Below are 23,440 nucleotides of genomic sequence, written 5' to 3'. Positions count from 1 at the left end.
TAGGCTAACTAACGTTAACGTTTTTCGGCTAGTTATTGAAGCAATTAAACAAATATCACATGTATCCATGTAGTAGTACTAGTAGTTTTAATACTTGTGGTGTGTGCAACACGGAAAGCTTCCACATTATTACAAGCTACCACATTTTAAACACAACCTGACACTTTAGCCATCAACATAATCACAGCGTCATTTATACCTACCGTAATTTATTATATGAATTCACTGAGTGAATAAAGTGCTCCAATGTAGTTGTCAATAGAGCTTGTGACCACTAAGTGTCGCTGTTAAAAGCAGCGAAAGGGAAAAATACTGTATCTCCTCGGCTTCCGTACCTTACGAAAGCGAATGTTAGCATCTCTGCTAACTGTGTTTGTAGCCGCTGACATTGAGCTTCCACAAAGCGAACGCTGACTTTTTTATTTGGGATTAAAACAGGTAAGTGATTTTAATCGGGTGGGATCGTCTTTGTAAGGTGAATTTTGACACGTCACCTCAAATGTTTGGATTGAATGTGACTCGTTTGCCTTGAAAATCAATTTGAGGTAGTCTTTTCAGGAGGCGAAAGTACTGTTAAATGAACACAACCTAGCCTAAGCTGTATAAGATAAACGTGGTGCATTATGTTAAAATAAGTGTCTAATGTGTTGACCTTGGTCCGTTTATGCTTTTACCATCTGGGAAACAATAAACTTGTTTAATTAAACAAGCGCATTTCCTTATTCACATGATTATTCAAAACGAAACTTTATTTCTTTCTCAGATTAGGTGTATAAACGAAGATTATGACAGTATTCGTTGTACTCAATAGCAATAGTTAAGTTTGTCTGTTTGACGTCATCGCATCCGGTATCACACCCGGAAGTTAAAGAGAACGTGTACAGCTGTAAAATATAAAAATTGCGGTTTGTCACTAGGGATGTCATAGTATACTGATACTACTATTGTGTAATTAAAACTTCAAGACAAGAACTGAACTGACTTGTTCTATTCTACCTGGTTCCCCTTTAAAGGTCGTCGTCATGGTAACGGCTAAGCGTCTCGCAGACATTGGCTATCGGGCCTTTTCGGGCTCCATGATGCTGCTAACCATCTACGGGGGCTACCTGTGCGCCTTGAGGGGTTACCGCTTCATGCAGAAGCAGAAGCAGCTCCAACTGGCCGCTGAAAACCAGGATCCGGAAGTTATTAAGGACTAATGGACTGGACTGCAGTAACCCCCTCCCCCTTTTTTTGTGATGTTCATTTTATTCCCTGCAGGACATTTTGGGATGCAATGCAGTTGTGTGTACCATATTAAAATGTGTGTAATTGCACCACGTGAACAGCATATTACACCAACAAAATGTATATTTGGAGAAGGCAGCGATGTGAGAAGACATGTTGGTACCTGAAACCTGTACAGGCAGTGACTACATCTCTATGTGGTCTCAGTTAAAAACAGGAATAAAAAAAGTAACACGAAAAAGGCTGACTTAGAGTTGAGTTAAAATACAACAACTTGTTCCAAACAAGAGTGTGTGAAATGCAAAGATCGCAAAGCGTCCGAACGTACTCGTCGCCAAGTGAGACCTCTTGGCCCATGGGACCGTCGGCATCATCAGTTCAAAGACGACGAGCATTAAAAAAAAAAAAAAAACTTAGTCGCTGTGGTTCTGGGATCGACTCCTGGCGGCAGAGGCGCAGTGGCCATTTGTGCCGTTTTCCCCTCGCGTCGTCTTCACTTGATCCGCCGCCGGTGACTCCTCCTCGGAGCTGCTCTCGATGTCGCTCCGCACGTCGTTGCACACCTTTTGGAGACAGAAGTCATACCAATTGTGAACACAAGGTGGCGCCTTTAATTGACCAAACATTGTCAAGGCCTGGAAGACTTACAGCCATTAAAGGTAAAATGTGCAGAAAGAAGTGAGAGAAGAAGAAGGCTTAAAAGGACAAAGACTGATCATTCCAGAAGGAGAAGATGAACGAAACTGCTTCTGCAGAGACAAGACGGAGAGCATGGACACAAAACTAGAAACCGCTAGAACAGAATAAAAACAGACACACAACAGTAATGTAATGTTCTAAGTGGTCCTGAATGCAACAATATGCCAAGGTCAAACAATCCTAATTCAGATCAGAATCAAACTTAATCCAGGGTTTCTACATACACTGGAAACTTGTGGAAAAGGTTCAAACCATTGTCACGTGCTACGTTTGCTAATCTCATGAGTTTTCTTGTTTATAGTGTAAAAGTGTGATGATAACCACAGAAGAGTCTGGTTGCTGTACAATATTAGCAGTACATGTAATTAAATGTACAACAGCTCAGTGGTTAAGCACACAGGCCTCACAGCTAGGAGACCTACGTTCGATTCCACATTCAGCCATCTCTCTGTGGTGATGTTCTACCCGTGCATGTGTGGGTTTTCTCCGGGTACTCCGGTTTCCTCCCACATTCCAAAAACATGCTAGGTTAATTGGCGACTCCAAATTGTCCATAGGTATGAATGTGAGTGTGAATGGTTGTTTGACTATATGTGCCCTGTGATTGACTGATTGGTGACCAGTCCAGGGTGTACCCCGCCTCTCGCCTGAAGACAGCTGGGATAGGCTCCAGCACCCCCGCGATATTCGTGAGGATAAGCGGTAGAAAATGAACTAACGAATGAATGAATCATCATACATACACTTATTGTACACGATCTACTTTACAGTTTTTTTCCCCCTCCTTTTTAAAAAATATTTACTCAATTATCCAAACATCATATCCAATTTGCATAACTCCTAGGTTGTTTGCAAAATGTCAAAGATATAAACATTTTTAAAACATACTGTTGTGTTGTGAACACAAACTGGTGAAATAAAGGTTCCTAAGGGGGAAACTAACCTAAACTGCATGTAAATCAAAACTGGGTCTTGTGTTCTAAAAGGTGTCAGTGGAATATTAATTCTTCCTGCCACCCACTGAGTCTATCAAAATGATAGAACCAATAAAAACAGTTAAAGAAAAGAGTGGAAATCGGTGGACCAGTGGAAGGTCAAAACACCAAATCCAACACAGCACAGTTTATTCTCACTAAATACCAAGAAAGCCAACTGAGGGTGTTGACTCTCACACTCACAAAAAAAAGAAGAACCTGAGCAGCAAATGGTCCTTATATACCCGCCTAGCCCTGCTGATTACTCAGACCTTCAGGTGGGAGTGGACACCACAGGTGCTTCCACTTGCTGGTGATTCTTGTGGGAAAAAACTAAACTCATAACAATCCATATTTATAGAAATGCTGCTGTATTCAACTCCCTAACAGTCAAATGATCAAACACCATTAAGGTCAGTTTCACACATTTGTAAAACCTTATTTTAATAAATAGCATGTGTTAAGGGGGACTGATTATGCTTTTTCCACTTTTCTGACCTATAAATGGAGCTACAATGTTAAATTCTTGTGTTCAACGATGCCAAAGTTTCAGATAATGTGGTTTGAGTATTTAAAAGTGAGCCTTAAAAGAAGTTTGGGATGACTTAAAATGCTCGGTTTCAAAAGGCGTGGTAAAACCAGCCCTTTGTGATGTCACAGAGGGGTGGACTTCCTAATATGGGCGTGTTTGCTCTCCGCACTTCCCTAAGCTCTGATTCTGTTTACTTGCTAGAAATGCCTCGTACTGGAGTTCCTGATTCCCTACCAGCAAAGGAAATGCATTTTAATCTGTCAACGGCATTTTAGCTGGACTAGCCGACAAACCTTCCAACGCTAACGCTTTCTAACGCTAACACTTTACCCGTGTCGTAACTGTGTCATGAAACAAAAGAGCTTGTATGTACATATGTATGTTTTTAGCTAGTTTTTTAGCAAGCTCGATCCATACAACAAGTGTTATTTTAGCACAGCAACCCACCTTGCCCCTCAGGATGGCCTTGACAGCGATGCGTGCAATGAGGTAAGACCAGATGATGTGCAGCACCTGCAGCACCAGCAATAAGAAGTTGAAGACCCACCACGATGGGAAGGGTCCCACTATGACCCAGCTCTCAAACATGGTGGAGTTCAACAACCTACAACACATACACATACATCGGTCTAAGGTTAACAGGTTCTACTGTAATTCCCACTTGGAAGTTTGCTAAGGGGATAATGGTGTCATGGTTCTAAAGGTCGTGACACAGGATCGTGAAGAAGCATGAATGAGAGGTATGGATTTCTCTTGTGAGCAGCAACACAAGATCTCCTGCGTGCTGTAGGACACTGAATATGCTTGATCACGTTACATCCTTCTCTTCCACGTCTACACATTCACGCTATCACCGGATGTTCTCAAACGGCACGGAGTACAGCTGCCAATGCATGGATGTCGACCACCATAATGTACCTCACTGGGCAGTTATTAATGATAAATGAATAAGTGATGGTTATAAATTGCGGTTGTGGATTAGTTGAATCTTGAAGCAATGGCGGCCAAATGGAGAGAACTACAGAAACAGGAGTTCAGAACAATCAGTCCTGTTAAACTTTTATTTAATATATATAATTATATATATACGTATATACAATTATATTTACAATTGTATATATATAATTATATTTATAATTATATATATAATTATATTTATAATTTTATTATTATATATATTATTATATTTTATAATTTTTTCCTTTTTTTTTACCATATTCGATGAAGTAAATTGATTCAAATGTCCACAACTAGTCTGCTGTAACATGTTATTATTATGATGCCCCTTATTATGATTAGTGTCTTATTATTGCTGTCATTCTAACCTGCAATAAAAGCCTGTTGTTCCGACTATCATGTCTGATGATTGTGTTACAGGAATATTACTCACATCTACTGACCAATGTACGATACTACATAGCATCAACTACTATACAAATATAATGTATTTTAATTCATTTAGCCATTTTTATTCTGGGGAAAATGTGTAAAATGTGCTTAAATATGTATTTTTACATAGACTGTACTACAAGTACAAAATAGTATGATTCGAAGCACAATGTGGCGACAGACGGCTGCTTTTCTTTTTTAAAAACTTCAAAAAAGACAAAAAAAAGTAAGCATCTTAAGAAGTGAGATGGTTCACAGCAGGCGTACTCACCATAGCGGATATATGACAAGCCGTGTGATGAAGAACACAATGCTAAACACGATGAAGAGGAGGTCACACAGCCGCTGATACCTGGCATAGTTGGCCAGTTTGGCTGCCTGTAAAAAAAAAAACAATAAAACTTTATTGTGCTTCCGATCCTTACGTATGTTACACAGTGGAACGCTATACTATGAAACACTATTAGGTACATCTGCACAATGTAATGAGATGCAACACTAAGAGCTGAGTCAACAATGTCCGTCTCATTAGACAGCGCAGGTGTACCTAATGTTGTGGCCTGTGAGTGCGGCTGCCTTCCGTTTCTCACCGACCTCGAGCAGGAAGTCGGAGGCATCGTGCACGCACATCACAAGGCTGCCCACCCGCACCATGTTGTTGGCGTAGGAGAAGCTGATCAAGCCCACTGTCGCCAGGTGATGAATAAACATGGCAAGGAAGTCCTGTGGTTCGAAAAGACGAATTAGAAAGACACTTGGGACAAGTGTGGACAGCAGCAACACTTTCCTGAGGAAAATAATACACCATGTAAACATCCATTCTCTGTTATGGTGGATTCAATGATGCTGGAATGGAAGGTGTCGTTTATGTCGTCTTTTATGTTTACCGTCTAAACTTCATGCTTTGTGCTAAAGTAAAAAGTTATCAAAAGCACTGTGAGCTTAATTTGAAATTGGTTTCATGCAGGAAAATAAACACTTTAAACACATTAAAGTGAGATAACTTCCACATGTGCCAATTAACTCGAGTGAATGTGGACTTTGTGAAAATACACTTGCAACTTTAAAACTGCTTCCACACAAAAATCCGTCCAACCTTATCAAAACAGCTCTCGGCACTGTTGCTACTCTGGAATTTACATCATTTGGGCCAGCAGTCACATGAGAGAGGGCGCCCTCGTGCTATGCACCCCCGCCCAGCTCCTTGACCGAAGCTAAACCCATGTGACCTTCTAATATGATGTCATCAGTGAAGATTTACACGAAATGGGCTGAGTATTTGCACCTCACCTTCCTTTTAATGTCTGTGAACTGGGAGAACACAAGCGACCAGTAAAAGGCCAGCTCTGTTGTGTAGTAACAGTAAAGTCCAGGGGTCATGACCTTTGGTGGCACAAAGAAAAAACAGTTGAAGTGATTGAGTTGAAGACAGGGGACATTTTAATAGCGACTCTTTACTACATCTACTAACTATATCCACAATAATAAAAGACAGTATGGCCGAGTGTTACTTAGGAACCTGCTTATGCTTCTGGCTGACTAACATAGATGGTTGCCGACATAGATGAAACCTTTTTTTTAAGGTGTACAGAGCAGTTTTGTAGATGCCAATAAAAGACTGATTTGTGCACAGTCATCCTGCCTCATCAGCATTCCTCTAACATTACAATATTTTATACTCCTAAGCTGCCAATATATTTTGTTGTATGTCTTGATAACAGTAACAGTAAAGTTTTCATCCATACACAATTCATTTTGCCAGTGGCAAACAAGAATCCATGGAAATATTGCCATGCTTTTTACATTGAAGCTTAGTTTGCACTGAACAGGAAGTAAGTGTGTGCAAGTATTAATGCTGTGTAAACAAACACTACATATATTGTGGTACGCTGCAATTGTGAGGAAGTTGGCAAAACAGTTTGCTAGGGTTACGTTACGGGAACTCAGAAAAATTGTAACTGATATGTGCATAATTTTTTTTTTTTACAAAAACCTACCTGTCGACTTTGACTTAAGCGGGCACTGTTTTAAAAATAATAAGAACATAGTGGACCAGGACTTGATGACTTGATGCACTGATACCGGTGGAAACGATTAAGGCGGTTCCACTGTATTATTCATTCATTCATTTTCTACCGCTTATCCTCATGAGGGTCGCAGGGGTATGCTGGAGCCTATCCCAGCTGTCTTCGAGCGAGAGGCGGGGTATACCCTGGACTGGTTGCCAGACAATCACAGGGCACATATAGACAAACAACCACACATTCATACCTATGGACAATTTGGAGTCGCCAATTAACCTAGCATGTTTTTTAAATGTGGGAGGAAACCGGAGTACCCGGAGAAAACCCACACATGCACGTAGAGAACATGCAAACTCCACACAGAGATGCTAAGCGGAAAAATCTGCATGTGCAGGTGTACCTAATGCTGCGTCCACCTGCAACAACATACCTGGTAAGGATAACCGTACCAGCAATGCCGCGTGTCCCACATCCAAGGGGTCTAAACAAAGAGCATCATGCATTAGTTGCTTTTGCAATGAAATAGACAAAAGCCTACAATATTGTAATAATTATACAAATTAATCCTGGCTACTACTATGCTAACAGGCTTGAGCCCTGTGGTGTGCTCACCTGCCAGAGAAACTGGAATCCATAGGTAAATATGCACAAATAAAACGTTAACCTCCACCTGAAATGGATAATCCAGAAAAAAAAAAGATTCCACGGTTCAAAATCACATTCACACACATGGACACATATATGCTTCAACTCACTAAATAATAATAATAATGTCATAGACATGCCTTTTGATTCACACAAAGATGGCAGCAAAGCAGCACTCATGCACTGCAGTAAGCAATGCTTCAAGCCTGCAGTGAGGTCAAAGGTGAAGGCAAACAGACATGGACCTACATGCTCTCGCAGAACTTGGTGTGTATGCTGGGTTTATCTTGGTTCCTTCGCTGTCTGAACCAGCGCTGGACCTTTCGCACCTCCCAGTCCAGCTGCTTGGACAGGCCGTCCAGATGGCGGGAGTCTGGACTCTGGCGGGAAATGACCACATTAGAACAAGAAGAAACACTCGACTTGTGCATCAGCTATTTTTCACATCCTGGAGATTCCATGAAAAGATGGAATATTCTTAGACATGTAAACACCTTTGTAATGGACGTAAACACTTTCTCCAGCACTGCGTTGGGCTGAGCTCGCCGTCCAACCTCTGGATGAATGTGAAGGCTCCTGGCACAGGCACTGGCAACAAATCTGTGGCAGAGGTCAGAAAAAAAAACTTTAATAATGATTTGGAGTGCATGAGAAAGTGGACAGGAAACACAGGAGCACATCAGCAAGAGAACCAACCTTGTAAACACAGTAAGGAGCAAACTGCTCAGCCAGCATTAATACAATTGATGAGTTCTTTATAGGACTGGAACTAATTATTATTTTCTTAGTCAATTAATCTAAAGCCTTTTTTTCCCCGATTAATCGAGCAATCAATTATTTTTTTCTATATTTGCAATGTCACCTGTCTTAGGGTGACATTCTTATAGGTGGACCTGCACCAATTGCAACGTTTTGAACCGCTAACAAGTCAAGTTAATTGTTGCTAACATCTGATCTTTAAAAGGTGTTGATTATCAACATTAATGATGCCTAAAAAAAGGTCTTGTTCTGTTTCTGGCCTACAGAGGAAGAGGAAGGAGAACATTGTTTTTTTATTGTGTGTTGCACTGATTTTCTTTTAGGCAGAATAGCATGAATACACATACTGAGGTAGAGGTTTTATAGTGTAATTGGACTATGGAACGGTCACCATAAAAATGGGTAAGCATTCCTTTGAAAGTCACTAGGGATCGTGTTGGGAATGTCATCTAATATTTCTGATAAAGACTTGCGCCTCAATACCTTTGTTTGTTCCGAGCACTTGGCAAAGTGCTTTCCGATAACGTTCTATTACCATAATACATCTCGAACTGAAAGAAAAAACAACAACCAAGATCTATGATTAGCAATACAATAGAAGAAAGTACATAAGAAATTCCTGTGGTTTTTGGCTTGACATTGGTATCTGATATGGTAAATGAACGTGCTGTTTCTCCAGGAAGGGAGACCACCGGGAGGCTTTTTTATGAGGAACTCAAATCAGAGGACAGCCTGCAAAAAACTAAATGCAGCATTCCATGTGCAGCATGATTAGATACTAAATGTAGGTCAACAATGGCAGTCACTGCTTGGCTTTAAGGACTTGGATTACTGTATTAAAAATATCTAGTACCCATTTGTGATTGCGGTATTTACCCCACCTTTGGTGTCTTTCTTACTGATTTCAAGTCAAGCTAAATTTCCCCTTTAAGGCAGTTCTTCTAAAATATTCGACCGAGCCTGTAGAGGGGGCGCTACAGCGAGGTGGACTAATACCCATAACCGTTTCTTTATTCATAATTCATGATTGTGCCAGCAACTCATACAGTGGTTTGTAAAGATAATAAATACTACAGGTTCTCAATGGTATTTCGAAATAAAAATCAGTCCCTCAGGGGAAAATGAAACAAACCAATCAAGAACCACTGCCTTAAGGGAAATTCCTGTTCCCAAATTCCAAAACATCAGTACTAGTTATTCACCATGCCAAAGATGTCTTTCAATCAAGACATGTACTCACTAGATTGCGGTTTTTGCCTTACTAAAGAGGAGGAAAAAATAATCAGCAGGTGTAATTCTCAGAAAGCTTCCCTTTTTGGTTTGATGTAGTTGTTTGGGTATTAAGCAACAACATAGAGGGGAAGAAAAGAAGAAGAAAACCGCCTGGGAAGCACCACCCTGCCCCTGATGTGACCTAACTGCATTCATACTTCTCGTCTTCTCCCTTCTTTATTGTCTCCGGGAACCAGATTTACCTCTTGGGTATTTCGCGTCCTCCTCCGCCATTGTTTGGAATAAGAGCAGTGAAAGTATGCAGCGCTATATTGTATAACTCTTAAGAGCTTCTTAAGAGTTGCAAGCAGAGTAAAAATATAGTGGAAGAGTCTTGCACGTTCAGGCACAGCATCGGTAAAGTGTAAAGTGGACATTACAGGGTTTTTTTGCGGGACTACAAGTGTTTAAAATTAGCAACCCCGCTCCCTGTATGCACATGCTGTAATGCTACACAGAAAAACGCTTTTGTTCCGTGACTTACACAAAATAAACACAGTTAAATTCTTACTGCTTACTATTCTGACTCTTCGACACAACCAAGTAATGTTGGAAAGCTGAAAAAGTTTTTTTTTTTTTAAATACATAAATAAAAGAAAGTTGTAATTCAAGAACAGAAAAATGTAAATGTTGCAAAAATACAAATACATAATTTTATTTTAAGTTAAACAAGAAAACAGTTATAATGTTACATGAATAAAGTCATAATATTATGGGGATAAAGTTGTAATTACGAGAAGAAAATTGACAAGAACCAAGCTGAAATAGTAGTTGAAATAATATTTTTTTTATAACAGCAGTAACGGAAAACACAGCTGTAATTTTATGTGAATAAAATCAAAATATTAAGAGAGAAAAATTGTATTCTAACAAGGAAAAAAGTTGTAATTTTACAAGAATAAACTAAAAATAAAGTCAAAATATTCATTATATTACATGCATCAAGATTATGAAAGAAGAAAGTTGGAATTCAGGAATTAAAATTTGAATTTAAAAAAAGACGAAAGTTCATACTACATGTTTTTTCACTAATATTACAATGCTGAGATGCAGTTTTTCTTTGGATATATATAAGTCCTCAGCATATCTACATGCGTTGGTTGACACATTATCAAAGTGGCCCTGGCACCCTTTAGTTTTTCAGTATGTAGCCCTGCTTGGACAGCACTACCATAACAGTTCATTTATCCCTCTGATTAATCATTTATAAGTATTTATATGCATTCTGAATTGTTTTGTGCACATAAAACGATAATTGGAAAACTATAAAAACATGTTTTCTTTAAAAAATATGTTGGCTTTCTGGAAGGGATTCATTGGATTATTTGGGTTGTAGTGCGTTTTGGTTAAAGTTAATGTTAAAAAGTTAAATTAATGACGCTAACCAAGGTTCCATTGTATTTTATTAAAAGACGTTTACTCTAGTATCCTCTGAGGATCAAAAAATATTTTAAAATGCCCTGAAATGAGAAGGAAAGGGCTCCTTTAAATGACTGCTGTTGTTGTAACAATCAGCAATCAACAGCACCACCCTGAAGCGAGCAATGAGCCAAACCCTCTTGTGAGTGCGAGAATGCAGACATTTTTTGGCAAACAGGACTGTGGACCGACAAGAATCCCCATTCAGTTTTGTAAACTAAATGTACACGTAGCCCATCTCAAAATAAGACGGTTTGGAGACAGAAGGAAGCAGCAGACAATGTCAAAGCTTGTGGCCAATTCAATTAGCGAGAAAGGATGTTTAATGTGAAGCATCAATATTTGGCAAGCAGCGTCCACCTCCATTTCCGAGGGAAAACTGACCACAAAAGAGCTTTGGGGTAAATCTTGAGCATATGTCACAGCTTTGTACAGAATTCCAACCCGTGACTTGGCTTACAGGGATGGCCTGGATGCTTCTACACCAGCAGAAAGGCAACAATTGTGATCAAAGCAAGAAGAAACTGGTTTTAGATTGAGGGTGCAAGGTCTTACATTATGAAGAAGAATCTTGGTTTGGAAGGCTAAACTAGTAGAACTAGAAGTAGTCTCAGCAAAGACACACAAAAAAGTGTGTTTATTTATCTAAACCGCAAAGAGGACGGAACATGAATTGGAAGTAGGCGATAACTGGAGGGAATGAATTCAACTAAAGGCAAATTTACTCACAAATTTATAATTCATGATCTACTCAACAGTATATCATCCCCGAAGTTGCCTACTTGCATTTTTTATTGCACGAGCTTCAGTGACTGACAGTCAAGAACCAAATGCTAAAAGTGCTGTTCTCTATGGCCATTTCTAAATAACATTCAAAACTTTTTACGAGTTGTGCACAGAGCAAGCCGAGCAGGAACCCGAGCTGTGGTGTGATAAATAAATGAATGAGTCAGTGAGAGTGCAAGCGCTCTCTAATAACATCACCGGAGCTGAGGAGAGTGTCACATGGACAAGGGTAAAGAAGGAGTAGTACAACACAACAGTACGGTATGTCACACATGACAATGTTTTGATTTGAATGAAAAACATATGTGGTCTCTTGTTTGACGCTGAAAACTGACTAGAAGTCACATGGTTGGAAATGTCATTAATGCAAAAGAAAGAGTTCATGAGTTTCACATGATGTAATTATTGTGCATCGTGGGAAAGACACTGCCGTCGGAAGAACACGGTGAGAAGGGACTAGCCTTAATTAGTGTAAAAATCATTTCTGGAATCACTTCCTCCTCTTTAATCCCCTTCTCAGGGGAATTTTGAGATGTTCTGTTCTGACCCTCTGGAAGTGAGCATCATGAAACAGTGGAACAGAAGAGTGGAATCTCAGAATTTGAAAGGCCTAAAGGTTGTACAAATACATCACACAAATATTCAGAGGTGGAATTGGCCCATGCACAACCTGACATAAGACTTCAGCAACCTGCTTGAGACATCAGTGTTTTGCTGTAAATGTGGCTTTTATGTGCTGCCATCACATAGTAAGGGTACCAGTGAAACGTGATGATAACCATAGAAAGCACTGTAGTGGTCATATAATGTTAAAAACAGTACAAATGTTGCTGTCCTGGCTGCTCATACAACATGTATAAAGCGACAGGTCAACATGAATAGTAAATTTAATGTTTTCTGTTTTGGCATTTTGTCGTCCGGTGATTTAGGTTAAAAGTGATCCTTAGAAAATAAATACATTTTGCTGTTTATGTGTCGGGCTGCACGGCAGTCTGGTGGTTAGAGCGCAGACCTCACAGCTAGGAGACCCAAGACCCGGTTTCCCATACATCCAGCTAGATTTAGTGTTACTTCGCTTGTGAACGCATTATAATCGGACTGTCTGTGAAGGTACAGTAGCTAGGTACAGTAGCTTGTCATTATAACACCGTACAGCAGGTGGCGACATCATCTGCTTGTTAATACACCTTAGACGCACCTGGGGCCTCACCTATAAAGCTTACGCACAAAACAGGGCCGAAAAGTTGCATACGGCATTTATTATACGCCAAGTATGTTACTAATAAAAGCCAACCTGTCGTGACAATGTACTAACCTATAGAGCAAGCTACACACAATAACCCACACAGACATCTTTCAAGATCTATCAGAAGGTGTATTTCATTGGATTTCCAAAACTCATAGCCCGCCTCCAGGCATTTTGTGTGTACATTTTGGATTTTAAGGCACACACACATTTTTAGTAAGATTTCCATACACATTTTGTACAGAAGAGGGCTCTGGTCTGTCAGAGACACAGCAGGAGAGATCAGAGTTGCCAATTGAGTGACTTTATCACTATATTTAGCAAGTGTTCACACGCCTCCAGATATTCTTTTTCAAAAAAAAGCAATTAGTGACAAATCTAGCAAGCTTTTCATGGTCTTATTGGACACTTTTGGAGACTGACAGACTGACTGAAAACATGTGTCTCGCTTATCAGGCGGCTTGTTTGTGACATTTTTTTCAAACGACAAGAAGCAACAAGAAAAAAGTAAATATGTATTTATTTATAAAACATATTTGTTCTGCTTTTCATGTCTTTAGTCACGTTTTGCCTCTCACACAACACTGTTCCTCTCTTCAACAGCTTCCATTACAACAGTGCTTCTCAATTATTTTCGATCATGCACCCCTCCCAAAGGACGGAAATCTTTGTAGCTCTGCCCGATTTGAAATATTATAGATAGTGATCATATTTATTCATTTATCTGTCTTGTAAAGACTGAACTAGAAACGGAAACCAGGAACTGAAATCAAAAGAAAACCTCTCAGATCCCCCCTGACACAGTGAAGACCCCGGGGGGTGGGTGGGGTTCTATTTGAGAAACACTGCATTACAATTCCATGTACATGCACGCCTATCAAAATTATGTAAATTAGGCAATGCGGTCATCTCGGGTCATCTCCATTACTTATGGGAAAAATTGGGTTCCACTATAATAAAACTGTCACGTACAGTAAATCGCATAATATAACCTAATAGCTTAATAGGATGTTTAAAGAGCTTAGAAATGCTATAGAAACCAACAGCTCATAATTATACGATTTAGGCGACTTGAGTCAAAGGACTAGCATGTTATTATAATCCAGCATAAAACCTCTTCTCATCCGCATCAAAGGTCGCCCTGCCAACATCTCCCATAAAACAATCTGGTTGAATACCACTCCTTTCTTCCTCTCCTATCAGAAGTAGTATAGTAGCTAAGATTTTGGCCTTATCTTTACATGAGCCAACAATAAAATAATGTAAGATCATTTCTGCACGGTGCAACAGTCACATGAACAAGGTTAAGCTCATAAACTCTGCGTTGCCAAGGGTTTGAAAAGCTTTGTCATAATGTCATCATTGCATTGCAGCATTCAAGTTTTAGCAGGGGATTGAACATAGTTACGTTCCTTTGGGATGAGAAAGACAGACTAACTCACAATTGGACATAATCGCAATCATTTGATAATATCCCTAGAATGACAATACAGGGATTATTCGATAATCATTTAAATTGGTGGGTGGGGCACACACTTACATGATGTTGGCCAGCTATGTCAGTGTAATAATGATACAACTAGAAATTTCCCACGGGAATTTTGATGGACATGCAACATGTGCTGTGAACTTCGGGCCCAGTGTCTGCTCTGCCATGCCACCGAGTAATGGAATTTAGCAAAAAAGCAAACATGCTAACTGTTAGCATGCTAGCATCTGAAATGGCACTCTATAGCAAAAGCGTCAGGGCGGTCCGACAATATCCCAGCATCACGCCATGTCTGTATTAGCCTTTAGATGTGAGGAATACAGCTAAAATGTTAACATGCTAACAGATATAATGCTACCGCCAAAAGTGCTGACAAAGCATTCCTACACCATGCCATGTGTATGTAGGCCTTTAAACAGGAGTAAAATAGCCAAACTTTCAAAATGTTAACAGTTAGCATGGTGACACCTAGCAAGATAGCACTAAGTGGCGAAAGTGCCACGGCAGGTCCATAGTGTCCACACATCATACCATGTGTGTATTTTCATTTAGATATGCATAAACAGTTAGCATGGTAGCATCTAGCAAGAAAGCACCAAGTCCTAAAAATGTTAAGGCAGTCCCATAGTGTCCCTACATCATGCCATGTGCGTATTTGCCTTTGGACATGAGTAAATTAGTTGAAATGCTAACATGCTAATGGTTATTAGGGTATCACCTAGCAAGAGAGCCTCAAGTACCAAATGTCCTATAACGTCCCTGCATAATACCATGTGTGTATGAGTAAATTAGCTAAAATGCTAACATGCTAGCACCTAGCAACATAGCATCAAGTAGTGAAAGTGGCCAGGCACACCTGTGGTGTCAACACATGATGTCATGTGTTGTATTTCAATTGCATGCAGCACTTGCAATGTACTGCAGTACTAAAGGGCAGAGAGGTAGCGATGTGCAGGTCGATACCAAACCATCAATTTCTGACATGATGATAACACATCTTAATGGTGTATAATGGATTCTATACTGATACTCCAGTCATTTGAGGTGACTGCAGTCACTGTACTTAATTAGAAATATAGAACTTTTAAAATCTCCCAGATACATGAGATGTATGGTATCAGCTAGGAAGGGAATTGTAATCCTGGTGTTTTAAAAAACAGAACATTACAAAGAACATTTCTCATGATTTGATATGTTGATGTTCAAATGGTAAAAGGGGCGTGGTCCAACAGATGGCTAACTTTTATGTGATTTTAACCTAGTAGTTAATGCACACACTGTTACCCATTGGTCTGTTAAAGACTCTTATTAGGGGGGAATATTATTTTTTTAAAGGTTATTTACTGTGGTGAATAAAAGTAGTAATGAGGAAATGCATGACAAGTTAATGAGCGTGTGCTAACACGAACTGAAGCTAGCTTGTCCCCATCCTTCCTCCTGGGGCCACCGTTAGTCATTTCTGTTCTCTGTGGAGGAAATAGAAGCGAAGCAGAGTACGAACCTTTCAAAGAGCATCCTCACGGCGAATATCCCCAAAGCCAACGGCAAGGCGGCAAACAAGTGTCCAGCTTTGGGGTACTCCACTCCGGGAGCCTGGTCGGCTAGGTCCGCCCATGTTACGTTGTGAGGCAGCCAAAACCTTTCATTCCAAAACCAGGTTGAAAGTGCAGCCATGTTTCCTCAGCGTCTCCGTCCCCGGGCGAGAAGAATATAAACCTGTTTCCCGGAGGAAAAAGTGATGTGTGAAACTTGTGGGGCGCCTCTTCAGCCAGCCCTACTCGCTGATGATGGCATGGCTCACTCAACTTTACCGCACTGACTTCGAAACGAGAAAGTACATTTCCGGTTGAGAGTTTCATAAATACACCACAATGGACGAGTGTTTTGCACATAATTGAACAAATAGTACTCTATTATTTTGCAATGGAACACAGCTCTGCATGCCTGTAATAGCAGAATGTAACCTGGATGCAGACTCGACTCACATCATGGAGAATTCATTATTTTATTTTGAAGGTAAATGAGTAAAACTTCCGATACTTTCCCTTCGTTTACAGGAGAACTTGACAGATGTCCGCCCAAAAGATGAGAACTGGAATTAAGGAAGTGAGTCGAATGAGGCAAACAGGCTTCAAATTCCCTTTTATAGTAATGTGACTCGATGTGTGATGTTTTAACAATCACATTATAACATTATTATAAGGTTCTTATCGTTAAAGGTAATCAAAAAGGGGTGTTTAAGGTGACGAGAGTGGAGTGATGCGGTGACAGCACAACCAAGTGGTCGTTATCGGTATTGCAGCTTGGAAACAGCAGCGTCTTGAGGCTTACAAGTCAAGGCTTGTTTATATTTTACACACTCTACATTCCCAAGTATGCGTTGTCTCAACTGTCACAGACGTTTTAAACACTTTTGAATCATTGCCCATGTCTGTGTGAAATGTATCATGAGCCTGGCAGACAGTTGTTTCTCTATCTGCCCATGCTGTGAAGAAAGATGATGCAGCTTAAAGTCTGTCTAATTATAGATGGCTATTTGCCCCTTTGGAGCTTGTTATAATTAGAAATCTTGGACAGTTGACTCAAAAACTATGCAAAGTTCTCAAACCCAGTCAACCATTGGCACAATGGGTGGGGTAGCTACTTAAACCATCAACCAGGCCATAGTTTGCCCACCCCTGCTGCAGAGGGTACTGGCAAGATGGAACCAGTCCTTCACACCCGTTTTATGTTTCATGAGGAGGTACTTAAAAATGGGCCAACATAAAGAGACAACCACCAATCAGTCATTTCTGGGGGCTACACTGTTGAATAGGTCAGATGGTACAGTGTAGAAAATGGTAAAGGTGAAACGATTAGAGTGGCAGTCCTAAAGCCTTGACAGGTCGGGTTACAAGGACGCTGCATGTAAGCGTGCTCTGAAAGCACTGGTGCAGTCAGTGTCAGCTTTAATAAAACAAAAAATAAAAAAGGACCCCAAAAGGAAAATAGTTCTATGGTTTATTCCCAAATAAATAACGTCAACAAGCACAGAGAACAAATGAAGGCACTTGAGAAAAGTATGAATTTTGTGCAACTGGACATAGGTTTTGTGCGTCGGCGGTGTAGTAATTCTTTGGAGGTTAACGGTTTATGCAACAACGTTTGGCCTTTCTATTCAGCAAAAGGCCACAGAGGTGTTATGTAACAGTGATAACAGTAGTTTAACACTCACGCTCTGTTTGAGAAATCACCTTACTCGCCGCATACAGTAGCAGCTCCACAGTGAGAGTCTCATCATCACCATCATCAGTAGCAGCAGTCCTTTACATGTGCTCGGGGTGGTTCTGCAGACAGTTGATGAATTCTGCCACAGGAAGGCTGTTGAAACAGATCCGGTGGACAGCAGTGAAAAGCGGGAACCTGTAGAAAGAAAACAATGACAATGACAATAATAAAATACAAGAAGCTTTACGTTATAGGTGACAATGCAAATTAGCGTAATATCTAATAATACCGTATTTTCTGGACTATAAGTCGCTCCAGAGTATAAGTCGCACAAGGTCAAAAATGCACAATTAGGTTGAATAAAAAAAACATAAGTCACACTGGAGTATAAGTTGCATTTTTTGCGAGTAATTTATTTTACTTTATTTAGTTTTATTTTATTTTAAGTTATAACATTAAAAGAATAGAGAACAGGAGAAGAGAACAACACCAAAAATAAACATGAACAGAAAAGGTGTTCAGTGTTTATGTAACATCAACAGTTTTTCATTTATAAGTCGCTCTGGAGTATAAGTCGCAGGATCAGCTAACCTATGAAAAAAAGTGTGACTCATAGTCCGGAAAATATGGTATACCTCATTCATAATTACTGTAAACAATTACTGTTAATTTAAGGCCAATTTCCAAAAGTAATATACTGTATTAACGGAATACAGTTTTTTACTGTAGTTTGCAATGCATTGTGGGTTGTTCAACATAAAGCAGCAGCGCACGGGCTGTCAACAGTACACTTAAAATCTGTCTGAATCAGAGCTTTTCTTTGTGTCACTCACACACACACACACCTATTAGATGCAGTTGTAACAGAGACCCACTTGACACAAAGTGCCTTAAAGGTTATCTTGGTCACAATTTTTTATTATCGATGAAAGGGTAGTTTGGATTTTTGGAGTTCGGATATGCGTGGATGAAGTCTGCTGTGACATGAGACTCTTCAAGGTAGATCTTTTTTTTAATAGTTTTTTGTCATTTGTGAGCACCCCTGACCTACAGGAGTTCTGCTGTAGGTCCTAAAACAGGTAAATGATGCATTCATATAGAGAATCAATGATTCACGTTTTTGCAGCACCTGTCAATGTTCAATAGTGAATTGATCGCAAGTCATCTAATATCATCTGGATACCAACTGGACTTTTTGGCCAGTTCAAATGCCAGAAAGACACATACTTGTCCACCATGTTTTTCTGCTTCAAGATTTGGTGCACTTCAGTTGCAGTGGCTGGTCCTTGAAGCTTCTGACCGTTCAGTAGCTCGTTCTCCAACTGCTCGATGGTCTGAACAAACACAAAGACTCACTTTTATCCAACTAGATGAGCAAATAGATAGAATTTTTTTTGCCTACTTTTCCCGTTTTGGCAAACTCTTCCCCAATCTTGCGGTTGCGTCCACCATAGCAGGTGGTGATGAGGTCAGCCACACCGCAGCTCTCCAAGAAGGTGCTGGCCGAGACGGGACAGTTGGTGCAGAACAACTTGGCAAAGGCGATCATCTCCATCAGGCCAAGACGGATCACTGCTGCCTTGGTGTTATCGCCAAAACCGAGGCCGTCGCAGAAGCCTGCTCCCACCGCCACAATGTTCTGAAGACACATTACATGACAATATGAAGTTTTTGGATGTTCCTGTTCAAGGTCGTTGGTGAGTGTTTTCGAACAAACCTTGAGCGCCCCGCAGATCTCCACCACGTCTGACTCCTCGACCACGGTCACGCGAAAGGTAGAGGTCTGCATCAATTCCTTCAGTATTGGTCCATGGGCTTTGTCTTTGCAGCCTATACCAAAAGAACTACAACTAATGTAATATTCCCATATTGTGTGTACTTTATGACAGCTGGTGCTGTTCTGCTTTATGGCATGTTTTTTTTGGGAAAATAATGGCTGTAGACTCATTTTTAATGGATTGTAAATTTTTCTGCAATACAAGCGCTACACTGACTACTCTGAATTACCGTATTTTCTGGACTATAAGTCGTACTTTTTTTCATAGGTTGGCTGTTCCTGCGACTTATACTCCAGAGCGACTTATAAATGAAAAAAAGTGTTTATGTTACATAAACACTGGACACCTTTTCTGTTTATGTTTATTTTTCTTGTAGCTGAATAACCATTGTGTTAGCATATCTTACACCTATTCAGTCTATGCTCTATTATTATGTCTGTTTTGGTCAAGTAGTATAATAAATTACCCGCAAAAAATGCAACTTATACTCCAGTGCTACTTATGCATGTTTTTTCTACCTAATTATGCATTTTTGACCTTGTGCGACTTATACTCCGGAGTGACTTATAGTCCAGAAAATCCAGTATATCCATGTTTAATTTGTATAGAACTATTTGTCCATAGACAAGATATAGTGTAATGAAATGTTTAGTGAAATGTGAGGTGTCGCTTCACTTTGCTATGTTTATGTCACTCAGGGACTAAATTGTTCAGTCTACCGATGGTTGTTTCACAGAACTTCTCCTCGGCCACTTCGCTGGCGATGTTTGCTCCCATAAGCACCGACATGCTTATGCCCAGCTTCCCTCGGATGACCTCAGAGATCAGTTTCAGACCCTCTGGACTGGCGTCTACGCCCTGCAGCGGACAAACACATACTTCCTGTAGTATTGTCCCTTGACAAGATACAATAAAATGCCTGCTGAAATATGAGGGCTGTAGGAAGGAATGAGTTCCATTTTAGGTCACAATACCTTGATGAGTGACACACCGTGAGCGTCTTTCTTGATGTGGCCTTTGATGGTGTCGCACACTCTGATGATGAACTGATGAGGGACCACAAACATCAGGATGTCGGCTCCCTTCACAGACTCGACCAAGTCTGGGACAGCCACCTAATGACACAGCCAAGTATTTTGTTGTTGTACCATTGCATGAACATACAACATGTTAACAACAAGTGAGGAGGAACTCACCACATTGGGTGGAAGCTTGTGACCGCGCAGATATTTGACATTTTCGTGATCTGTATTGATGATTTCCGTGAGCTTGCGTCCGTCCACCATCTCCTCAAAGACCCACATGTTGACCACCGTTTCAAACTTGTCATTTTTGGCTGTGTTGGCACCCACAATCTTGGCAATGGCTGAGCCCCTGCGGATACCATCATGGATCTTTTAGCTTACAAACTCACCAAGAATGTAACAACACATTTGTGATGGCCACAGTGTGACCCTGGAACAGATCATGTTTATTTCCATTATTTACATTACTGCTAGGTATTATTACTGCTTGAACTTAAACACATGTGTTGAGCACAACAAGTGTCACTGAAAAGTCACTGTTAGTGGTGGGGAATCAATCCAAATATCAATAGAATCGATACCAAAGATAGTATCGCTATGGGAATTATAAAAGCGTGAAACTACTGTTTTTCAGTTACCCTATGTTTTTTGCATTGTTATATGTACACATTGTTTGTTATTGTTGGGGGGGGGAAACTGACAGCCAATAGTAATCTGTGCTATTATTTTGCACTACTGACTTTTTTTGCTCAAACAATTGTATGTAACAAAAGGGAATAATTATTTGGTAATGGTTTTATTTCATTTGAACATGCATCAGATTACAATTGAATGCATCACATAATCAGTTCACAGTTCCACATGTCCAAAAAGAGAAGGAAGAAGCAAAGCTTATTAAATCCTACCCCTCCATCTGGTACTTTTACAATCAGTAACTGTTATAGCACTTCCTGCTTTCATAATATGGTATGGTAAGTATTTTTTTTTATTGTTTAATTTTTTTGTCACGTACCGAAGTATGAGGTAATATGACCATACAATGACATAATGGGTACCATAGTAACTGTCAATATAGTGATATATATAGCACATCATGACTGGTTCAAGACTCTTCATCCTTGTATTTAGCAAACATCAACTGCTTGTATTGTTTCTTGAATTCGCTAATCGGTGTGCATTGTTTAAGGGTCTTACTCAATCCACTCCATAGTTTGATTCCACATACTGAAATGCTATGGCTTTTTAACGATTTAATTGATATTGTTACATGCGAATGTTGTTAGATTTATATATTTTAAGCCTAAAAGTGTTTTATTCCGATTATAATCACAATCATCAAAATAAAACCAAATTTATATATTTAAAAAAATCTTTAAAAATTAATTTCTTGCGCTTATCAAGTGATACTAGCTTTGTATTTAATATGTATCAGCTTGGTATCAACATGAACTGTATCGCCCACCCATAGTGGGTGTGTGTTTTGGGTTGGTTACGTGTACATAGGGGCAGCAAAAAGACATGCCCGCTATTATTCAAAGTCACGGGTTGCTATGTCGTTAAGTGTAGAGATGTAAACAGGACAAAATACGTCCTAAATCCACCAGGTGACAAATTAAACAGCCCAACGATACATTGGAATGTCTTTGTAAGTTAACACGTCCTACTCTAAACACAAGATGTGTGTGTGTGTGTGTGTGTCAACCTGACGGCTGTGTTAGCAAAGTTTTTTCCATTTATTTATGTAGAGCTCTCAAAGGTCAGCAGGGGTCATTCTTAAGACCGCTAAAAATAAATGAATGGCTTTAACTTTATGGGTGCTATTATTATGTAATGACAATAGCAACAAAACAAAGAACAAGCCTTAGCGTTTTGGATGAAATAAAAGGTTTCCAGCAGTTACTCACCAGTTTCCGGAGCCCACCACACAGACTTTCTTGGCAGCAGCCATCACTGACTTCTTACACTACAAGGAACACGCCCCTTTTTATAGCGGGCACGCGCCTGGTGCTCGAGCAAGCGCGAACTTGGCGCTCCGCCCCTCCCAGCTACGATGACGTAATGTGTGAGTTCTTCAATTAACGCTAGGCGATTGTTTTTACATTAAAATTAAGCTTTAAATATTTAACACGAGTTTGACTTTTTGAACAAAAAAGGAATAGGCGTCGGGCTATGTTCTTGTTGACCACCTAGATGCAGTTCATCAGCTAGATGCAAGTGTTTCCAGGAAGCTAAAGTGGGAATGTTGTTCCTGGTGGTGAAGATGGTTCCAACTGTCTGGAACTGATGTCCATTTTTGTAAAGCTCCCCTCCATCCACCCCCAAATGTTGGATGCAGTTCAGGACACGCATGAAGGTCTAAAAAAAGTGATGTTATTTCTCCTGGAAGAAGGCAAGAAGGCACTTCCAACATCTTCACATTGCCAGCCACTGTTTGACATCCCTTTTTTCTTGTCAGGGAATAAAAAAAATATTTCATCTTCCAGCTCAAATGGGCAATTTTGTGGCATTAGAGACACGGCTTTTAATATTTTTTGTTTCTGAAGCCCTTCGCTCACAGATGGCGTCTGATGGCTATTGGGCTGCAGACCGCACCAGTAATGGCCTTCATTTGGGTTGAGGACAGTCATCCCATGCTGTAACAGACAGCCAATCGAATCCTCAGAATCGGCGCCAATGAAATTTTGTTGGTTTAACCACTCACCTTTTTTTGTTCCATAGCCCTCAGGATCTTTTAAGACATTCAAATTGACTCAGCAGTTTCATGACGCACGCTCACAAGAACCTAAGCTCACAAGACAAGATGATTATGAAATTGAGTGTACAAGAACGAGACATGATTTTCACTTGGGAAAATTACATTGAAAAAATATGACAATATACTGTGATCTATTAATATAATTTCTACTATTTTACATTATTCTATACACTGTAAGTATGCTACTGCCCCAGCCTCCACCTACTGTCCTATG

At 40.0% G+C, this 23,440-nt stretch overlaps 3 protein-coding genes across 4 annotated transcripts; 1 reads left to right on the top strand and 2 right to left on the bottom strand.

The window, feature by feature from the left end:
- Positions 1–93: 93 nt before the first annotated feature.
- On the bottom strand, positions 94–16,260 carry cers5 (ceramide synthase 5). Of its 2 annotated transcripts, XM_078798729.1 has the most exons (11): positions 15,963–16,260; positions 7,985–8,090; positions 7,740–7,870; positions 7,458–7,515; positions 7,276–7,326; positions 6,112–6,204; positions 5,416–5,544; positions 5,093–5,199; positions 3,880–4,036; positions 1,876–1,976; positions 1,643–1,790 (listed from the first exon to the last, which is right to left on the bottom strand). In XM_078798729.1, exons 1-10 carry the CDS (start codon positions 16,133–16,135, stop codon positions 1,881–1,883), a joined length of 1,101 nt encoding a protein of 366 aa, XP_078654855.1. In that variant the 5' UTR covers positions 16,136–16,260; the 3' UTR covers positions 1,643–1,790; positions 1,876–1,880. The 2 variants fall into 2 exon arrangements, with proteins under 2 accessions (XP_057910863.2, XP_078654855.1); XM_058054880.2 differs by lacking the exon at positions 1,876–1,976 and having other exon boundaries at positions 94–1,790.
- Positions 303–1,610, top strand: cox14 (cytochrome c oxidase assembly factor COX14). The gene is made up of 2 exons (XM_058054885.2): positions 303–438; positions 1,014–1,610. The coding sequence occupies exon 2, from the start codon at positions 1,023–1,025 to the stop codon at positions 1,197–1,199; it is 177 nt and encodes a 58-aa protein (XP_057910868.1). The 5' UTR covers positions 303–438; positions 1,014–1,022; the 3' UTR covers positions 1,200–1,610.
- A 1,184-nt stretch (positions 16,261–17,444) lies between the features above and the next one.
- On the bottom strand, positions 17,445–22,452 carry LOC131106159 (glycerol-3-phosphate dehydrogenase [NAD(+)], cytoplasmic-like). Its single transcript, XM_058054967.2, has 8 exons — positions 22,376–22,452; positions 20,643–20,820; positions 20,421–20,561; positions 20,166–20,304; positions 19,386–19,498; positions 19,071–19,307; positions 18,896–19,002; positions 17,445–17,863 (listed from the first exon to the last, which is right to left on the bottom strand). The coding sequence occupies exons 1-8, from the start codon at positions 22,417–22,419 to the stop codon at positions 17,767–17,769; spliced, it is 1,056 nt and encodes a 351-aa protein (XP_057910950.2). The 5' UTR covers positions 22,420–22,452; the 3' UTR covers positions 17,445–17,766.
- Between the last annotated feature and the right edge of the window lie 988 nt (positions 22,453–23,440).

This window comes from Doryrhamphus excisus, linkage group LG18 (genome assembly GCF_037039965.1).
Source record: "Doryrhamphus excisus strain RoL-2023G ecotype Guam linkage group LG18, RoL_Dexc_Guam_v1.1, whole genome shotgun sequence".
Taxonomy (NCBI): domain Eukaryota; kingdom Metazoa; phylum Chordata; class Actinopteri; order Syngnathiformes; family Syngnathidae; genus Doryrhamphus; species Doryrhamphus excisus.
The sequence above is the reverse complement of the archived record's forward strand: the minus strand, read 5'-3'. Positions and strand labels throughout refer to the sequence as shown.